This window comes from Myotis nattereri (assembly GCF_964212035.1).
Source record: "Myotis nattereri genome assembly, chromosome: 3".
Classification (NCBI taxonomy): Eukaryota; Metazoa; Chordata; class Mammalia; order Chiroptera; family Vespertilionidae; genus Myotis; species Myotis nattereri.
Genome location: NC_138077.1, coordinates 152591036 through 152612982, shown reverse-complemented (window position 1 = coordinate 152612982; position 21947 = coordinate 152591036). Strand labels below are relative to the sequence as shown.

The 21947-nt window shown below is 35.8% G+C and overlaps 1 protein-coding gene across 1 annotated transcript in view; it reads right to left on the bottom strand.

The window, feature by feature from the left end:
• Positions 1-21947, bottom strand: part of COL24A1 (collagen type XXIV alpha 1 chain) — a 320488-nt gene that overhangs the window by 40479 nt on the left and 258062 nt on the right. The window contains exons 48-50 of the mRNA XM_081088262.1: positions 17715-17768; positions 16480-16587; positions 555-662 (exon numbers count right to left, since the gene is read on the bottom strand). Of these exons, the coding sequence (XP_080944388.1) occupies positions 555-662; positions 16480-16587; positions 17715-17768 (270 nt within the window). The remainder of the gene's footprint in view (positions 1-554; positions 663-16479; positions 16588-17714; positions 17769-21947) is intronic.

Sequence of the window (21947 nt, the reverse complement as noted above, 5' to 3'; positions counted from 1 at the left end):
TTGGCTGTCTGGTCAATTCTACATTGAGATATTTCTAAGAGAAGTTGTTTGGAAAACCTACTGACATGTGACAATACTCTATGCAGTGAATGTTAATAAAGACTTACTGACAGTCACTCTGACTCTAATAAATAATCTATAGTCTATATTCATTAATTGGTTGGTTAGGTCCAGACTTAGAGAAACAGAAAGTATACCTGAGAAAGTATGTATCTGAAAGTAAATAAGATTTTGATGTTTTAGAGAAGAAGGTGGATGACAGAAAGGGAAAAGAAACAAACAAACAAAACAACCAAAATGAGTCAAAGAACATTTTTAAAAGCATTTCCAGTCCTGGATGAATGAGTTGTTTCGGCAAATTGTATGCACTGTAGCTATCATGGGAGGTGGACATGTCAAGGCCACACACGTTCCTTTCTTCCTAACATGTTTTTATTATTAGCCAAATTTTATTAAAAGCTATTAATCTTATCATCCTAGAATGTAGCCAATGAACTCAGGGCCAGGAAGGATGGTCAATATTATTCATCCATCAGAACAAGACATTAAAGTACCTTTGGGCCTAGGATTCCTGGGCTTCCCGGCAGGCCTGGTGAACCCTTTGCTCCGCGAGGACCTGGAGACCCAGCCAGTCCTGTTCTTCCTGGGCTGCCTCTGACGCCCTAAATAGCACAGATAAGAAATGAAAACTGGGGCAGTTCCTAAAAAACCCGCCCAGAGGCTTCATAAATGTAGGAGGGGTTGGTCTTGTGAAATGCTGCTGTTAACACACTACCCATGTCTGGGAGTCATCCTGGGCTTCTTTCCCAAATAAGTGAAATGTTTAAAAAATGTTTTGGCCCACCAAAGGGTCTCTAATTAATGTAATGGTCTTGGGTTTTTGAAATGAAAACATGGAGGCAGTACAAATTCCACCAGTATCTTCTGACTTAAGTAGCCTAAGTGAAGTACGTCTGTTGTATTCTAACTTTTTGTATTATACTCTGGTGTACATGACAAATCTAATAACTGGTTAATATCTCCTTAACAAGAATAATCTGCCCTGGCTCAGGTGGTTGAGCATCACCCCGAGCAGCAAAGGTCTCTGGTTTGATTCCCAGTCAGGGCACATGCCCAGGTTCCCAGTTTGATCCCCGGTTGGGGTGAGTGTGGGAGGCAACCACTCAATGTGTTTCTCTCACACTGATGTTTCTCTTTCTCTCTGTCTCTTTTTTTATCTCACCCCTCACCCTCCCTTCCACTGTCTCTAAAAATCAATGGGGACTTGTATGCCTGCATAGTAGCATAACCAATGGACTCAGACACGAGGGCACTGGGGACTGGTCCTGGGGGGGAGGAGTGGCCGGGGAGGGGCCAGTGGGAGGGGTGCGGGGAAGGAGATATATGTAATACTTTAAACAATAAAAAAAAATCAATCAAAAATCAAAAATCAATGGGGAAAAAAACCTCTAGTGAGGATTAACAACAACAACAAAATATAATATATATCCACATTATTAGGCCAAACATTTGGCACAATATTTCTACCTCACAGGAATGTGACAGAAAAGTTAGGAAATTTAAAATGAAGTATCTTACACAACAGAATTTCTCCACACAAAAAATGAAAATAAAGTTGCAACTAAAATAAGTTTTTGGATGGTTTATTTGTTAGCCTTACAAGGAAAGTTGCTTCTTGATTTAGATTGTGCAGCAAAAATAAACTTGCTTAAGACTGCTAGCCTTTTGGTAGAATCTGTTGCTTAAAGTGTTGAGGACATTAGAGCGGCATCAATAGTCAAGGAAAAAACAAAGAAAAAGCTTTTGAGTGGTTTTCTTGCCTCTTGATGAATCCATAGATGTTAGTATAATAGTCCTGCCTTATCCAAAGGGGACATTCCAAAACCCTGAGTGGATGCCTGAAACATGGATAGTACTGAACCTTCTATATGTATACTATGCTTTTTCCTATACATACATGCCTATAATGAAGTTTAATGTATAAATGAGGCACAGTAAGAGACTAACAATAACTAATAATAAAATTATAACAATGTGCTGTAATAAAAGTTACATGAATGTGGTCTTTCTCAGTATATCCTAGTGTTTGTACTGTACTCACTTTTTCTCTTACAGGAAGCACTTTATGACTTCCCTTTAGCACATGTGAATTGCCAGCATCATTATTCTTGTGTTTTGGAGCCATCAGTAAGTACAATACGCGTTATTTGCTCATAAGCATTGCCATACCTAACAGTAGATCTGTGGGCTATCTTATAAGGTCTTGAGTATCCTATCCCTGGATGTACTGTAGAAGTAATTGATGCCATGGACAGAGGACAAGCATCACATGACAGATTATGCTAGATGATTTTAGGATACTTCAACGTCCAGAATTCTAAAATAGTCCTATTTCACCTCACTTTAATTTTACTTTCATGCGATACAGAGACAATGGACATTCAGATACTGTTGAATATTCCTGAGGCCAATAGATATTTTTAGCTGAGAATAAGGACTTTAGGACTAACTGTATACTAGAAACTTTATTGTAGTTTCAGTGCTATCAGACATTTAATACAACACAATGAATATGCTCCAAGTTTTTTACTGTTCATGTTGGTTTCTTAGAGAGAAATTTGAGGACAGTAGCAGAGTGTTCTGTACAAATTTCCAAACAATGTTTCCTACAAGTAGAGAACAAACATTTTTTATTATGGATACACAGATGGATGAGTAATTTTGCTTTCAAGAGAAACAGATGTTAATCCCTAGGCATTCTTTCCAATGTCTTAAAATGATTTGACTAAAACCCATCAGCAAAGGGTATGTCATTCTGAGGAAATTTAAAAAAGTATATAAAATCACAATTATTAATTTTTTCAGAGATACTGAAACCAATCAACAATTTTCCTAAGTCTTAAAAAAGTTAATAGAATGATAAGAATATATGATGTCTCATGGCCAGAGATTTTCATTATCCTCAGATATGAACCTTTTTTATATATAGAAGATAATTGACATATAGTATTGTGTCAATTTAGATGTATAATGTGTTGGTTTGGTACATTTATATTTTACAATATGATTGATACAGTACTCTAGCTAATATCTTTATCATGTTACATATTCATTATTTCTTTTTGTTTTTAGAACACTTATGATTTGATCTTTGAGCATGTTTGAAGTTTATAATACAGTATTTTTGACTATAATTACTGGGTTGTGCATTAACTCTCTGGAACTTATTTATCTGCAAGATGTAAATGTGTATCCTTAAATTAGTTTTGAACTCTGAAGAAAAGTGTCCATTTTTGATAAGATTGAAACTGATAGCTTTTTAAGGCTTAGATTCCAAGGAAACACACATTTGGATCAGTACTGACATCAACAACAACATCAATGATGACAACAACACTATCAACCACAAGAGCTACTTTTTATTGAGTGTCTTCCATATGTCTGAAACTGTAATGGCAATGTGGTTGAATTGTTTTATTTACTCTGATATCAGTGAAGGAAAGAATATATAGTTAGTTGCCTTTTACTTTGACTTCCCTGTAGGGAAAGAAAGGAATACTTTAAGTATAAATCTGCCTTCATTCTGGAAAGATCTGGGAAGGAAAATAGGGCTATGTGCACAAATTTACAGACAGATTTTGGAACAATGATGACTGGTTTGTGTATAATTGTGAAACATAGCAAAGAGAATGTCTGTTATTCTCCAGGCCCCTTGGTTTAGCAGCCTTTATCTCATTAGGACTGAAACAAATATATTAAGAAATAAGTAAGAAAAAAATGGTTTATTTTAGGCAACAATAGAAATCCACACTTGAGAGGACTAGCAAAGGAAGACTATCTTAAAAATTGTGTTGAGTGAGATGATAAACATTTCATGTTAATTTGATTGATTTTTCAGCAAATTAACATCAAAAATCAATTTATCATTGATTATTTAATGATAAATTTAAAATGACATTGAATTTCAAATTAGGTAATGTTTTTCTTTAAAATACTACCCTTGAAATTCCTAGGATAAGTGTTTTATTCCTTTCCCTACTGCCAAGCATCATGTTGATGTATTTACTGTGTAAGAATATGGTAATTAAAAAATTATTTTACTTTCTATAATACAAAAAATAACTATGATGCCCTGATGTTTTCTTTTACATTATTGGGCAAAATATATACTGCATTTTTTGTTAAGGCAGCAAACCAATGAGTTGTAAAAATAATACCTCGCTTCCTTTACTCCAAGCTATTAAAAACACTTCTGTTTAAATAGGAATTTCTCATTTTATTTGATTTACTAAATATATCCATCTTAGGAAAGAATTGGCTGTTTAAAATATGTGGAATGGTAATTATTAGTTGATTATATGGGAGGCTATATTATATTTAGATAATGTAGCATTCATACATTTTCCTACAGTGCTAATCATAAGTAACGTGGCTGAATGCTAGAAATAAGATTTATGAATGAGCTGCGTACTAAAGTTAGGAGGTAACTTTAATTTTGAATCTCTAAACATATTAAAGCTGATGGAACTCAGAGCAGGGTTGATCCAAGTCTTAAGGCTGTGAAGACAGATCTGCTTGACTTAGGTTCATTCCCAAGAGTATACAAAATGAACTGTTGTTCAGCTTTAATGAATACTGGCATTTTAACATTGTATTACATCACAGAGTGCAAATGGCACTATAATATTGGACAAAATTAGTATATCATATGAAATCTCCTTTACCAGTGTCTCAACTCATAATCACAGGACTAACAGGGACAGAAAGAGGCTATTGATCTATATTTAGCTTAGACATGTCTAGGTTCACATCACTATGAAAAACTAAATGTCCATATTTTATTTCAAACAAAAAAAAAATCTATCTCTATACTATCTCATTTGAACCTCTGATAATCCAGTGACTATGCCAAACTTGCTGACTGCAGGTTTTTTCATCTTAGTTCCTTCCAATGGTATGTTCTTCCTTTATTCTTTATACACTTGGCTTAGTCTTACCTTTAGTCCTCAGCTGAAGTATAACCTCCTGAGTGAGGCCTCCATAGTCTGTTTCATCCATATCAAAACCCTACTTATTTCATTCATAGCACTTACCACAATTCAGAATTAACTAATTTGTTTATTTATAGACTACTAACCAATTATTTGGTGATCCATATTCAATTGTAATTTATGTTTTTTGGGGGGGTTGTCAAAAATAGTCAAATGTCAGCAATTTCTTGCTGTTCCATGTATATTGCATGAATTCACTTCTTTTTTTAAAAAATTTCGTTTTATTGCTTAAAGTATTACAAGAGTATTACATATGTCTCCTTTTTTCCCCCCTTGACCTTCCCCCGGCCTCCCCTACCCCCCAGTGTCTTGTGTCCATTGGTTATGCTTACATGCATGCATACAAGTCCTTCGGTTGATCTATTACTCCCACCCCAAACCTCCCTGGCCTTCCTGCTGTAGTTTGACAGTCTGTTTGATGCTGCTCTGCCTCTGTATCTATTTTTGTTCATCAGTTTATAATGGTCTTTATTATCCATAAATGAGTGAGATCATGTGGTATTTTTCTTTCATTGACTGGCTTCTTTCACTTAGCATAATGCTCTCCAGTTCCATCCATGCTGTTGCAAATGGTAAGAATTCCTTCTTTTTTTTATAGCAGCATAGTATTGCATTGTGTATATGTACCGCAGTTTTCTAACCCATTCATCTGCTGATGGGCACTTAGGCTGTTTCCAAATCTTAGCTATGGTAAATTGTGCTGCTATGATGAACATAGGGATGGATATATCCTTTCTGATTGGTGTTTCTGGTTTCTTGGGATATATTCCTAGAAGTGGGATCACTGGGTCAAATGGAAGTTCTATTTTTAACTTTTTGCGGAAACTCCATACTGTCTTCCATAGTGGCTGCACCAGTCTGCATTCCCATCAGCAGTGCATTAGGGTTCCCCTTTCTCCGCATCCTCCCCAGCACTTGTCGTTTGTTGATTTGTTGATGATAGCCATTCTGACAGGTGTGAGATGGTACCTCATTGTTGTTTTGCTTTGCATCTCTTGGATAATTAGTGACTTTGAGCATGTTTTCATATGTCTCTTGGCTTTCTGAATGTCCTCTTTTGAAAAGTGTCTACGTCCTTTGCCCATTTTTTGATTGGATTGTTTATCTTCCTTTTGTTAAGTTGTATGAGTTCCCTATAAATGTTGGAGATTAAACCCTTATTGATGAGAACATTGGCAAATATGTTCTGCCATGCAGTGGTCTTTCTTGTTGTTTTGTTGATGGTTTCTTTTGCTGTGCAGAAGCTTTTTGTTTTGATGTAGTCCCATTTGTTTATTTTCTCTTTAGTTTCCAATGCCCTAGGACAGTGATGGTGAACCTATGACACACGTGTCAGAGGTGACACGCGAACTCATTTTTTTGGTTGATTTTTCTTTGTTAAATGACATTTAAATATATAAAATAAATATCAAAAATATAAGTCTTTGTTTTACTATGGTTGCAAATATCAAAAAATTTCTATATGTGACACGGCACCAGAGTTAAGTTAGGGTTTTTCAAAATGCTGACACACTGAGCTCAAAAGGTTTGCCATCATTGCCCTCGGAACTGTATCAGTGAAGAAATTGCTTCGGCATATGTCTGAGATTTTGTTGCCTTTGGATTCCTCTAGTATTTTTATGGTTTCCCGTCTTATATTTAAGTCCTTTATTCATTTTGAGTTTATTTTTGTGTATGGTGTAAGTTGGTGGTCTAGTTTCATTATTTTGCATGTATCTGTCCAATTTTCCCAACACTATTTATTGAAGAGACTGTCTTGACTCCATTGTATGTTCTTTCCTCCTTTGTTGAATATTAATTGGGCATGGTGGTTTGGGTCGATTTCTGGGCTCTCTATTCTATTCCATTGATCTATAGGTCTGTTCTTGTGCCAGTACCAGGCAGTTTTGAGAACAGTGGCTTTGTAATACAGCTTGATATTTGGTATTGAGATCCCACCTACTTTGTTCTTCTTTCTCAGGATAGCTATGGCTATTTGGGGTCTTTTTTTATTCCAGATGAATTTTTGGAGAGTTCGTTCTAGGTCTGTGAAATAAGTTGTTGGTATTTTAATGGGGAGTGCATTGAATTTATAGATTGCTTTGGGTAGTATGGACATTTTAATGATGTTGATTCTACCAGTCCATGAACATGGTATGTTCTTCCATCTGTTTATGTCTTCCTCTATCTCTTTTTTCAACATCCTGTAGTTTTCTGAGTAGAGGTCTTTTACCTCCTTAGTTAATTTCATTTCTAGGTATCTTAATATTTTTTGGTGTGATGGTAAATGGGATTGCTTTTTTAGTCTCTCTTTCTGTAAGTTCACTATTGGTGTATAGAAATGCCATAGATTTCTTGGTGTTAATTTTGTATCCTGCTACATTGGCAAATTCATTTATTAAGTCTGATAGTTTTTTGATGGAGTCTTTAGGGTTTTTTATGTACAATATCATGTCATCTGTGAATAAGGACAATTTTACTTCTTCTTTTCCAATTTAGATGCCTTTTATTTCTTCTTCTTGTCTAATTGCAATGGCTAATACTTCATGAATTCACTTCTTTGCCCATGAATTCACTTCTTTGTTCATTGCTCCATTTCCTAACTCCTGGCTCAGATTAAGCACTACATAAATATTTATTGAATTAGTAAATATTAGCTTAACCATTAATATTTAATATTATTAAAAGATGATGATTTAATAAGTCCATGCAGTGTACTAAGCATTTCACAAACAATATTTTCATTTGATTCTAAAAACCATACCAATTATGTATTATACTCATTTTATGGATGATGTTTAAGATGTTAAAAATTTTAAACTCAGGTCTCCAAAATCATACTTATGCGAAGAATATTCATTCCTCAAATATTTATTGAGCTTCTTCTATGGAAATGTCACTGTGCTATGTGCTAGAGATACAGAGAAAACACAATCTTAGTTCTACAGGAGTTTAAAATCTCTTGGGGGAAGAAAGACATGAAGATAAGGAATAGAAACCATATTATCCAGGCTCTTACAGAAGCAGTGTACAGAGTGTGCAGAAGTTCAGAGCATGCATGCTTAACTCTGAGTGCAGGGTCAGGGGAGAGCATCTGAAAGTAGAAGTTCCATTTAGTCCTGGAAGATCAAAAAGTTGTTCATCCCAAAGTTAGAGGGCAAGATGGATGAGCTTTCCAAGCAGAGGGAAAAACATGTCTGAATAAAAACATGAAAGAGAGGGAAAAACACAGAATTTGGGGGATGTCTTAGTAATTAAGCATACAGTCTTGAAGGAGTCTAGCATAGTGGTTAAGAACACACTCTCTGAATCTAGATGGCCTGATACTGAATACTGGTTCTATTATTTGTTGTCTGTGTGACCTTAGGTAAGTTATTTATATCTCTGAATCTAAGCTTCCTTTTCTGTAAACTGGAGATAATGGGTTTTCCTACTTCATGAAGTTTTTGTATTACATAACTTTATGCATATTTAATAAGTAGAATACCACCTGATACATAATAAGCACTTAATAATTATATGCTGAAATCCACAGCACTGGTGAGGAGAAAGGTAGAATGTAAGACTGGATATATATAAACAGAGACCAGATTATGAAGGAACAACATTCTACAAAGAGTATGAACTTGATAGGATTATTGCAAGTCATTGAAGATTCAAGTAGGAAAGTTAATCCTTTAGCAAGTCTTTCATTTTGTTGCTAGTAAGCAGCCCAATACATTGAGCTTTGGCTGCTCTGGGAGAGTTCCTAATGAGCGGAAAATAAGGAAAGGAGCAGCAGTAGAAGAGGAGAAAGTAGTAATCACTATACAGCATAACTGACCATCAATCTCTTAAGTCATCAAGAGTTGAAAGGATTTGCTGAATGCAGGTATGTTTCTTTCTTCAAAATACTGAGAAGAAATAAATGTATCTTTGTAGAAACAGAAATTTCTTTAGTGTGCCTATCTCATGGACCAGAGAAGGCACGGCCCAGATGGGTGGCAGGGCTGCTGGTGTTTCTAATAGAAACTCCCACGGTGGTCCTGCTACTCTATGCTTGGATTATGAGTGGGCTGATGAAGTGTGCGTTTCCTTCTTATACTGGACACTACCCACAAGTGGAAAACTCAAAACGTTCAATGTTCTTTTGGGGCAGCATCTTGTTTGAGACAACACTTGAGCCTGTATTCACCTGACAGACTGCAAAGTCAAGATTGAAAGGCCTTGATTTGTCCTAAATCAAGTTGTTCATTTTGTTTTTTTCCCTTCTTCCCAATAACCAATCTTATTAGTTGTAGCAATAAAAAAAAAATACTTGTAAGCCTTCATTTTGATGACAAATGGATTTATGATCTTTGTAGAGAAAAGTTGTTTTCCTTTTTCATAAATGATTGAGGCACTGTGCTTGTACAGAAGTCCAACTCAATGAAAACAGCATGTAGATTCATTTACTACAGATGTGCTCGGTTGAGTAGTCTCAAAACTCTCATTTCTACAGAAGGAAATTCACACAGGCAACTGTGAACCTCCCCAACACTGGCTTTCGGTGAGTCATGTGACCTTGAAAAAAAACATTGAAACTGCAGAGTGAATATGCCAGGAATTCTTTAACTCCTTGGCCACATTAAAAAAAAAAAAATTAAAAAAACCCAACAAAATAAAACAAAATGAAAAAACCAAAGAACATTGTTTAGGAAAATCAGGCGGTTGCATAATGCTAGAAATCCCTGAATAAATATTTTTCTCAGTGGAAAAATTCAACCGTCTTTAAAGGTAAGCCAAAAGACACCACAATGCCATGATTTAAAAAAAAATAAAAAGACCAATGGAAAGATGTTCTTATCCTTTGTTGAAAATATTCCAGGGAATTTGCTAATATTTAGAAACTCTATTACTCTCTGAAGTAGTTTTTCTATCAACATAGTAGGATTTAGAAGTAATTATCTTAGAAATCATATTCCCTAATGACCAGTTTGGCCATTGCTACCTAATTTCATTGAACAGACATTCTCATTCTACTTTCACAGCAAATATTCTATAGGGAGCAGAGACATCAGTAGAAAATATTTCCATATTCATCAATACCAAAGTAAACTTCAGGATTAAAAGGAGAATTCCTCAAGGAAAAATTACTTTGTTTTTGTTTTGATGAATAGAAAACACTTAAGTACTTAATAACATCCTTTATCCTAAGTATGCATGTAAAATTTCTCTAACTTAATTCTTACAAAAAGCTAAAAAGTTGATTTATGATCTGATAAATCATTGCTTACTAATTGCAATACCAGGCAGCATTCAACTTCATGGCCATGAGAGGTATTCAGTATTATTGTAATTCATTCCAATTTCTTTCATCTTAAAATTCAATGAGTTTTTTTAATACTAGCCATATATAAAGGGACACATGTTTCTGAATCTGATTTCTAAAAACCATCCCCAACTAGAAGGAGAATAACTAAAGAAATGGAGCTAGAATATACAGGTTTGTTGTCTTACCAGTTCATACTCAGATTCTTCTTTCCTTTGATAATGTCTTCAGCCTCTGGATTTCCACTACGTACTTCTAGCATTTAAATAGGGCTGAGGTTCTCTCATATAAAAATATGTTCAACTTGGAATTTTAGTTTCTTCTCTAGTTATTGCCCTACTTTCTCTGTCAGAGCCAAATTTCTCCACTGAATTTTCTGAATATCTGGATTCTCTCCTTGGTCTCTTATGAAGCACTCCAATCCTGTTTCTGCCCTCACTCATCAACCAAATGGTTATTTTTTTAAAAAAATATATTTTATTGATTTTTTACAGAGAGGAAGGGAGAGAGATAGAGAGTTAGAAACATCAATGAGAGAGAAACATCGATCAGCTGCCTCCTGCACATCTCCCACTGGGGACATGCCCGCAACCCAGGTACATGCCCTTGACCGGAATCGAACCTGGGACCTTTCAGTCCGCAGGCCAACACTCTATCCACTGAGCCAAACCGGTTTCGGCCCAAATGGTTATTTGCTGAAGTTATGAATGACCTCCATATACTAAAACACAATGGTTATAATTTCATCTTACTAGCTTTTGATAGTACACAAGATTCTTCCTTGCACACACCAGAAACAAGCCCTATATAATTTAAGCAGAAATTTACTGAAAAGACAACAGGTAGCTCATATAATCACCGATAAACCTGGAAAAGCAGGTTTGAAAAATGTATAGAATTAAAGGTAGATGAGGCAGCCCGAATTTGGACACTGCAGTGTGCACCAGCCCTGAGAACTGAATGCTACTGATGTTACTGCCATTGCCCAAAGAGCAGAATCTCCAAAATTCCAATTGAGTGTTCCACATATTTCTTACAGGACTCTGATTGGAGCATTTCTATGTATCACCAACTCCCCCAAATGAAGGCCTAGGTATATAGAACTGATTGGTTGCATTTAGGTCCTGGGCCTACATCCTTGTTTCAAGGAGGGACTGGAAAGTGAAAGTCTGAATAAAAAAAAAGTTGTTATTGATTTTATAGAGAGGGGAAGGGAAAGATACATAGAAACATCAATTATAGGCTACCTCCCACTGGGGTTGGAGCCCATAGCCCAGGCATGTGCCCTGACCATGTTCTGGAATTAAACCAGTAACATCTTGGTTCATGGGTTGAAACTCAACTGCTGAGCCACCCTGGCTGGGCAGAAATTTTTGACTTCTGTAGTAGAAGCTAGTCTTTTGCCAAGACTAAAAAAGAGTAAATATAAAAATATCTAAACATAAAAATGGGCTTAAGATGCTGAGTAGCTAAAATGAAACCAAAATTTATTTAAAAAATGTCCAACAAACTCTCTCAGGATTATTAAATATAATTGATTACTTTCTCTTCTTGGACTATTGTTTCTTAAGTTTTCATGACATTACATTCTTTTCCTCCTATCATGATCACTCCATCTCAGTTTCCTTTGAAGTCTCCTCTTCCTTCTTTATCTGACTTCTAAATGACAGAATTCCTCACAGCTTGAGTCTGGACTTTCTTTCCATTGTTTACGTTATATTCATGTTTGTGTTTTCATTTTCTCCCCTAATCTGCTCACTGCCCCTTCTCCATCTCATCATTTGTTCTGGGAATCTGACCTTCATGGACTGCCTCACCTGGGTTCTCTTGTCCTCTGAATTCAGGTAGGGTTGGCCAATGGGATGTACCACTAGGATGTGGAAAAGTGGGATGAGAGAGAGGTAATATATTGATTTCTCACATTGCCCCCAGTTTTGCTATTCTGCCAGTGGCTGGATTACTTTCAACTATGGCTCCTCTGAGGTGCCCCCTTTCCAACAATTCCACTTAACTCTTGACTTGACATTATTTCTTCCCTTTAACTTTTCAGGTCTAAGGATGATAACCACTTCCTACTGTTGATAGTCTTAACCCTGTCTATGTTTCTCTAAATAGTCTCTTCAAAATTCCAATTGAGTGTTCCACATATTTCTTACAGGACTCTGATTGGAGCATTTTTATATGCTGATGACACTAAAATTAATATTTGACCTCCTCTCTAAGCTCTAGACTAGAATACTTAATTACTAACTTATCTCCACTTGAATATCATAACCTTACCCATAAGATTTGGGTCTCCTTCAGTCTTGGCTTTTTTAGTGACAAGCACTACAGTGCACTGAGTTAGAAACTTGCAAAAGTTAAAAATATGGAAATTATCCTTGACACCTTCCCACCCCCCCTTACCTCTTATAATCAAATATCAAATCCTGTTAAAGCTACCTCCTAAATAATACCTAAATACATCCACTTCTTTCCATTTCCACTTCACAAGTGTAGTCTAAGCCATGAACATATGTAGCCTGGAATAATGCAATAAACAGTCTTCTTATTGTCTCCTGCATCTAACCTTTCTCCCTTCCAACCCATTTGGCATACTGGAGCCATAGGGAATTCTTTAAAAATGTAAAATTGGAGAATGTCACTCTTAAGTTTAAACCTCAATGGGTTCTTACTGTCTTTAAATAATGTTCAATATACTTAATATGACCTTATATCCACTATGATGTGTCCCTTATATACCTGAACAGAATCAAACTTGCTCTATAACTTGCTTATTAAACTTTAGCCCCTAATTGGTCTTATTATGGTTCTTCAAACACAATGTTCTTCCTAGCTTTGTATATGCTGTTTTCTCTACCTAGAATGTTTCTTTCCTGCCTCCCAACGCAATGATTATTCCTAATTTCCTAACTCTTACTTATTACTCAGTGTCATCTCTCCTTGCCACCGCCCTAATATAACACCACTTTGCACATTGTAAATTATGTAAGGTATAATTGACATAAAGTAAGTTGGAATAAAGAATCCACCTGTGGCCCTGACCTAACTCAGTTGCTTAGAGCATCATCCTGATGTGCCAAAGTTGCCAGTTTGATCCCCAATCAGGACACATACAAAAAACAACCAATGAATGCATAAATAAGTGGAACAACAAATTGATGTTTCTCTCTCTCTCAAATCAATTTTAAAATAACACACCTGTGAAATCATTATCACAAGCAACATAACATATTCACCCTCCCAAAGTGTTCCCTATCCCTTTGTAAGCCATCCTTCCCATGCCTCCCAACATGCACTCACATCTCTAGGAAAACACTAATTTGCTTTTGGTCACTACAGATGAGTTTACAATTCCTAAAATTTATGTAAGCAGAATCACACGGTATGTGCCCCCTTTTGTCTGCTCTTTAAAAAAACTCAGTATATCTCCTAGTATATTGAGATTGATTCATATGGCAGCATGTATCAATAGCTCATTCTTTTTATTGCAGACTAGCATTTTATTGTACATATGTACTACAATTTGTTTAGCAATTCATCTTTTTTTAAAAAAAAATATATTTTATTGCTTTTTTTACAGAGAAGAAGGGAGAGGAAATAGAGAGTTAGAAACATCAATGAGAGAGAAACATCAATCAGCTGCCTCCTGCACACCCCCTACTGGGGATGTGCCCGCAACCAAGGTACATGCCCTTGACCGGAATTGAACCTGGGACCTTTCAGTCTGCAGGCCGACGCTCTATCCACTGAGCCAAACCAGTTAGGGCAGCAATTCATCTTTTGATGGACATTTGGGTTGCCTCCAGTTTTGGGTGATTACAAAGAAAGCTGCTATGAATATTCATGTGTGAGTTATTGTGTGGACATAAACTCTCATTTCTCTTGGCTAGGAGTTAAATGGCTGGGTCATATGATAGCTATATGCTTAACATTTTAAGATACTACCAACATATAGGACAACTGACATCTTAATAGTATTGTCTTCTGATCCATTAACATAGAATACATACCACTTATTTAGGTCTTCTTTAATTTCTGTCAGCAATGATATATAGTTTTTAGTATACAGGTTTGCACATTGTATGTGGGGGTCAGATTATGCCATTTTAATACTATTTTAAGAACTGCTCTTTACCAGTAAGTGTTAATTTCTAACTATTCATTGTTAGTATATAGAAATTCAATTCAGTTTTGTATATTCATCTTGCATTTTAGTAACCTTCCTAAATTTACTTTTAATTATTTTGTTTTATGCTTTTTTTTAATTTTAGATTTGAGTTTCTTTTAAGACAGATATCAAATGAAAGTCCTTTTTAACCCAACTGATGTTAATGGCATCCTATATAATAAAACCCTAATATGCAAATGGACTGAACGTTCCACCGGTAGTTGTGACGCGCACTGACCGCCAGGCTGCCCCCAATAGCCCTGCCAGTCACCCCACAGATTGGCCCTAGGCTTGCCAGGCCTAGGGACCCTATATATTGGGAACAGTCTCTTAGATTTAAAAATTAAAACCTGGCAAGGCTACTCTGACACTGAAAAAACAGGATGATGCAGCGATGACATGCATGGACTCTGGCTTGCACATTTTGTGGTCAGCCCTGATTCTGACACGTATAACTGTGTGACAAAGCCAATTACTTAACTTCTCTCTGCTTCAGTTTTTCCACCCACATATGGGGAAAATGGTACTACTGCTTCAGAAGGATCATGTTATGTACTACTTTTTATAATCAGGGCAAAAAAATGTAGCTGCTCATACAACAGCAAGATGCCTTTCACCTGTATGAAGAGTATGGTCACTGGTCCATGCAGCGTCCCAAATTGCAAGAGGGATGTCTGACTGCTGGTTTAGGCCCGACATTCCCCAAGGGGTCCCGGATTGCGAGAGGGCACTGGCCGGACTGAGGAACCCCTCCCCACCTCCATGCATTAATTTCATGCACTGGGCTACTAGAAGTCTATAAGATAACTAGTTTAATTAAAAACATTAGTCTGGCTGTCAAAGTTTGCTAGACCTTAACCTGATAATGCTCTGATGTTCTGACATATTGCCACTAAATAAATAGAAACCATGTTAAGGCTCTTTATTAACATTCACCTTTTCTGATAGAATCTGGGCAGATATTTATTTCTAAAGTAAAATTAAGTTGGTTACATCATAGTTTCATGGTGTTTTTTTTTTAACAATGAGATAATTCATTATAATAAATGAAGACTATTAATTTGGGTTTGGGTTTAGGTACAGCATCATGCTACATTTGATAAACACTAGGATTAATTTATTATTTAAGAAGAGAAAAACAGATAAACATGTACAAATAACAGAAAGGTACCAGAGTAAATTTTACTTGGTTCTTGGAAATATGTGGTTAATGGCCCTGGCTGGGTGGCTCAGTTGGTTGTAGCATCGCCCCAGACACCAAAAGGTTGCAGATTTGATTGCTGGTCAGGACACATACTTAGGTTGTATGTTCCATGCCTCCGGGGCACATACAGCAGGCAACCCATCGATGTCTCTCTCTCTCAAATCAATAAAAACATATCCTCAGATGAAAACAACAAATATCATTATTATGATGACATGAGGGAAGGAAAGAAGAGAAATGGCTAAATGAAGATAAAGTATGATATTTAAATTTCTGATAAAATAAGATAGAACTTTTATAGAAAAATAAGAGAATCTATGTCATGCATCACCAGATATATTGAGAAAAAAATATTCACACAATTTTTGTCAAGTAAAATACTGACAAATGTAAAGGAAAAATAATTTTTGGCAGAACCTACTTCGAGGTACTGCCATGGCTTAAATGTTCCAAAGGTGGCATTTGATGAACTCAAAACATAGCCAGGTTGGATAGCCCCTAAAACTGCTTCTTTATGGTCCTTATTTACAAGATTTTATATGTTTAAAAATGGCATAAATGAAAAATATGTTATTCAATATAAAATATCCAAGCAAATGTACCAATTGACATCATAAATACAAGTTCCAAATCATAAATACAATTCCAAGATAAGTATTAAAGAAATGATTAGCTTAATTTGAGCCAACATCAAAGCTAAGAAAGGTAGCCAAAATATCTATGGTCTAGCAAGGAGACACTATACATAAAGAATGAAAAGCAAAGAAATATTCAATCTACTTACAGGAGGTCCCTGTTTTCCTGGGAGCCCCACTTTTCCAGGGTTTCCTGAAATGCCATCTGTTCCTTGGTGTCCTTGCAGGCCCTTTGGCCCAGGGAGGCCTGGAAACCCCTTGGTAATGAAAAATGACTTGGATTATAGAGAGATACTGTACAGGTGATTATATAACAAATACCTTTATATTTACGGGTGGGGGGAGTGTTTACATTTCTAATATCCTGTCCAGGATAAATTTTCCTATTTCGTGGATTCCTTAATGGTTTATTATTTGTTTTCAAAAGATCAGGCCATCGTCTTTAGTTCCCTAAACAAAGATGCTGATCAGCAATTTACTGTGTGTCCTTCTCAGTTTTAGTGTAATTCCCTGGTATTTCTCATTGTGCCGCTCAGGCTTTACCCAGCTGCGAAGAAAAGATCAGCTATGTGCACCTGTCTGCTTAGGATATAGGCTGCCATTCACCATCTACAAAACCTCCTGTTGGATTATTTTCCAAAGGAACACATTATAGCTCTTTTTGTTGCCACTTTGAATTAGTTCTGATTTCTATGACTGAGTCTGAACAATTTGTTTCCACTCTTGGGCAACTGGATTGTATCTGTACGAATCGCTTACCTGAACATGTTACGATTTATGTTTATTTTCTACTTTTTTGAACCAACACAGGTCACACCCAAAGCAGGTGGCTAGAGAAGACCAGCAGAAAATCTTTGCTAATAAGTCAGTCAACACATATTTGCCTAATCAGGGGAGGAAACTGGTGGCTAAGATAAAATTAATTTTTGTTCTGTAATGAAAGACTTTGTTTTTTCCCCCTAAGACTTTCTGTTCTTTTACCAGGAAAATGAGAGGTTGAGTGCTTTAATTAAAATCCAGCTCATGTCTTTCTATCCACACTTGATGATCTCTGACCTCTGTCACCAATCACTTAGTCATGATTCCAAGCTCCCTATTTTTCAGTGGTTCACCGTCAGAGAGTAGCATGAGTCCACTGAGAGGGCTCCATACTACTGGAAGCAGCATCCTTCATTTACAGAGACTTACATTTAAACAGCAAGCTTGGTTTTGAGCCAATGGTCATATTTTGTTTCCTCTATATTCCTGCAGGGGCTTACCATTTTTCTTGAAGAAAATCTGATTTATCCAACACTTGTCATAATTGGCCCCAGACCTTTCTGCTTGCTGAAGTTGCCAACTCTATTAAGAAAAGCAAGAAAGATGCCAACGGCTGGCTACTTACAGGAATCCCAGGTTTTCCAGAAGCACCAGCAGCTCCTTTTTTCCCCATAGGGCCCTAAAAATGTAAATCACAGTTGTTAAGTGATTGCAATAAATTTAATTAAACTTGAAGGCATAGAAAAGAACCCTGAGACTTGGATGCTGCACTACAGCAGGTACTGCCACTAGCTAGCGAGCTGCCACTGGGACTGCCATTTAAATGATCTGGGAGTCATTGTCTTCAACCTTCACTGGGAGAATTTGACCACATCATCTATCAATTTTCATCTAGCTCCAAATTCATAGTTTAAAAATTTAAATCTTAAATCTAAGAAGGAACTGAATAGATTATTTAACAAACAACTTTCAGGCAGGGCCTTTGTCTCTTTATTGAAAGGGTCTAAGTACTTAATTAATTCAGCAGTAAACGTTTATTGAGCATTTTGCACCAGGGACTCTGCTATGTGCTGGGAGTGCAAAGAAAAGTCTCTGATCACCAAGCCCTGACAGTGTAGTAACAGACATGACCTAATCAGCCTAAAATGTGCTTTCTAGAAGCATGGAGAACATACTTGTGAATTAAAGAACTGATATTTATTTCCCACGGAACTCCTTGTTTTTCCATGTCTGAGACGTTTTAAATCCTAATTGATTCAGCAGCAACTGGTCTGCCAGGATAGTTAGAAACGTTACCCTTGCAAATTATGACATTATTCTGATGATATCCTGAATTTATTTTAAAAAGAGAAATGTGAAATAGAGTGACCTAGTTCATAAATAATAAAAAAAGAGCCTATGATCATTACCACAAATATTTCTCAGAAGTCATCAAAACTTCTCACAAACAGGATAATTCCACTAAAATGGGATGTTATTCAAATCTGAAGATAAATTATGCCAAAGGTTCAATTTGATAACAATAAGTAAAAAAGACTACATTTTCTGAAAATGAGCTTGAGCATGTTAAGAAGAAGTATATCTAACCACAGAGAAAAAGAGCATTTTACATTAGATAAAAATCTAACTTTTTTAGAATTTGATAATGGGGAAATATATGGATCAAGCGTTCTTCAAACTTTGAAACTATTTACTTGTCTTAAAAAGTCACTAATGTGAAGTTTTTCTAAGGGTAAGAAAACAAAACAAAAAATATGTGATAGTTGGTTACCTGGGTTTAGTTGAAGCTTCTGGAACATATGATCCCTATGATATATATGTGATAACACATATATTTAAGAACACAATAAAGACTTTAAAAATTGAAAAAATTCTGATTTAAGTTATCTTAAATAGCCCTAATTTGGGACCTGGAGAGTATTATGCTAAGTGAAATAAGCCAGTCAAAGAAAGACAAGTATCACATCATCTCACTCATATGTGGAAGGTAGGGGTGGGTGGGTGGGAGAGAAGAGATCAACCAAAGAATATATATATATATATATATATATATATATATATCCCATGGACACAGGCTAGAGGTGGGCTTCAAGGGGTCAATGGGGTAAAAGGGACATATGTAACACTTTCAACAATAAAAATGTTTAAAAAATAGTATATGAAGCATGATTATATTAAAATATGTTAGCCAGTGTGTGTTTTTTCTTTTATACTTGTTAATATATTTCTTGTTTATGCAAAGAGATAGATTTGTTCTAGATTTATGATTTTCAAAATAGACTTTTCCCTAGCTTAAGAATTTCAAAATAATCCTCTGAAAATCATGGCAGGTCATAGTTTGAGAAGAATACATTTTTTTAAAAAAATACAAAAGCCTGATATTTAAATATTAAAAGTCTATATTTGAGTACTAAAAACCAAAGTTATAAGGGATTCAAGTCATAAAATTGATGCCATAAAGAACCAATTTAGAAGAATTATATCAATGTAACAGAGGATTTTTCCTACCTAAGGGGATATAAGATCTTCAAGTTGGAAAAAGATCAGAAGAGAAGCAAGACTATTAAATACCGACAGGTATATCTCTAGGAAGAACCCTTTATCCCACTCTGCCCTTTAAGACTCATGGTGGCTAGAAACAATAATACCCCTGATAGATTTGGGGATTTGGGCACAGAGATGATGACCAGAGAGACGAATGTCCTCATTGAGAGTCCCCATAAGGTACACCGAATGTCCTCATGGAGAGTCCACACAAGCAATAGAGTAGACATTTCTGCATGAGAGGTCCAGGCCAATGGGCTCTAGAGGGTCTGAGTCCTGCAAGCACCCAGCATGGTGTGGGGAGCAGCAGAATGCTATTTCTGTGTGGCCAAGAACACATGCATGTGCTCCTTGGAAGCCTATCTAATGAGACTCTGCACCTGAGACAAGAAAAAAAGCTATACGTGCTAACATGCCTCAAAGAACGTCTGCCAGGAGGGCCAAGGTACATGCCAATATGGTAGGACTATGGCAACTGGGAGCCAAAAGGATGATGTGAATTTCAGGGGATTATAGTGTAAACAGATGATGACTGAAGATCAAGGTCACCTTCTATTTCTCTTCTTCACCATTGCCACCCAGAATGTACCCGCAAACTGGACAAGAGAGTGAGTGGGGAAAACTCTAAATCAAATGCAGGACATTTGAGTGGATGGAGTTAAAGGCTGTCAACTCACTAGGTTTCTACCAATTAGGTTTTACCACTAGGTAGGATAGGCATTAAGGACAATTGATAAGTTCTATTATAAGGAACATAAAGTTAATACTGTTAGTATACCTGAATTTGTGGCAAAAGGTTCAGTATGCTACACATGTTTGTGAGTGTTTTATTCCAAACATTCAAATAAAATGAATCAAAGAGCTTCACATATCACCACAAACTGATGACATTTTGGGATGTTCATTACGTTGGGGATTATTTCAGAAGAGTTAAATGTCATGTACTACAATCTACATATATGGGTCTGTCATCATGAAAACCAGAATGTTATTCAGACTTGGATGAGCAACAGGAAGCAGCTTCCAATAGAATAACACTAAAGTAAGACTAAAAATATTATTTTTAAAGTGTATTTTTCTACTTGTAATAGGACAACTGTGGCAAAATATCTCCACTGAACACAAGTGTTTAACAAATAACAGGACATAATTTCTGCTCTTTTTATATGTTCAATTCAGGAAATATTTCTTTATTATAATCATTGTCACCATAACTAAAAGGAAGAGGTCAGTTAGAAAAACCACAGTCTTACAATGGTTTTAAATACACAAAGATCAACGAAGTATAGAACATTGGCACTTTTTAAAAAATTGTGCATTTAAAAAAAAAATCTCAAAGTTGAAATTGCTGGATAGTCTTACGACTAAATGAAGAACCAACCATTACTAAACATTAATCCTACACAGAGGTGGTCTGCTCAGTGAGAAAGTACAGATTGGGCCAAAGACAAAAAAATATGTTGTCATATAAGGTGTTAGTAGATGATTAATTGAGTTGGTATCATTAGAAGGAAAAATAAGTCACTCTTCAATCCCCAGGAATCAAATATAACAAAGCTACAAGTATTCTACATTACTTTCACACTTAACTTATTTGTATTATTCTTTTTAAATATAAGAACATCATAAATCAATAGACTTTTTTGTTCTTATGATAGGAAAGGCAAATGAATTTTATATGTAGTCTTAACAGTGCATGAAAAATGTTGCTTTCTTTTTTTTCTGGCTAGCTTTGAAAAACCCAATCATCCATTTGCAATTAGACCCATTTAAAATAGCTTCTATTCATTGGGATTGCACCAGTTCATAGGCCACTAGAGAAGGCAGTCTGGTTCTTCGGAAAACAAACATTTTTAAATGTGCCACGTAGTCCAAGCCCTCGCTTGTTTGTCTGATTTTATTTAAATGAAGCTGAACCGTTATCTTGCTATTTTGCTAGTTCTAACTTGTTAGAGGGCTTTAAAATGCCAACATAAATTTAGTAAGTTAGGCAAGAATTAAAATCTCTGTCTTTTTTTAACCAAGAAATTGCAATCCACTAAAATCTGGAATTTGTTTTATGAGAAAAATAAGATTTTGGCTTGAATTTAAGTGTTTGAAAGCCATTATAAGACAGTTCACTACATTTGCATTACAAGTCTTTTAAAATATGTAGTGGGTTCTGCAGCTGATTTTGACTTACTCTAACTTTTTCTTTATAGTTCACAGTCTCATGTCTGAGAGCCCAAATGAATGAATTAGTTGGTTAAGTAAAAGGTATCATATTTTACTTAATTTATAAACCGTTTTAAAGTAATAGAGCCTTTTATATAAT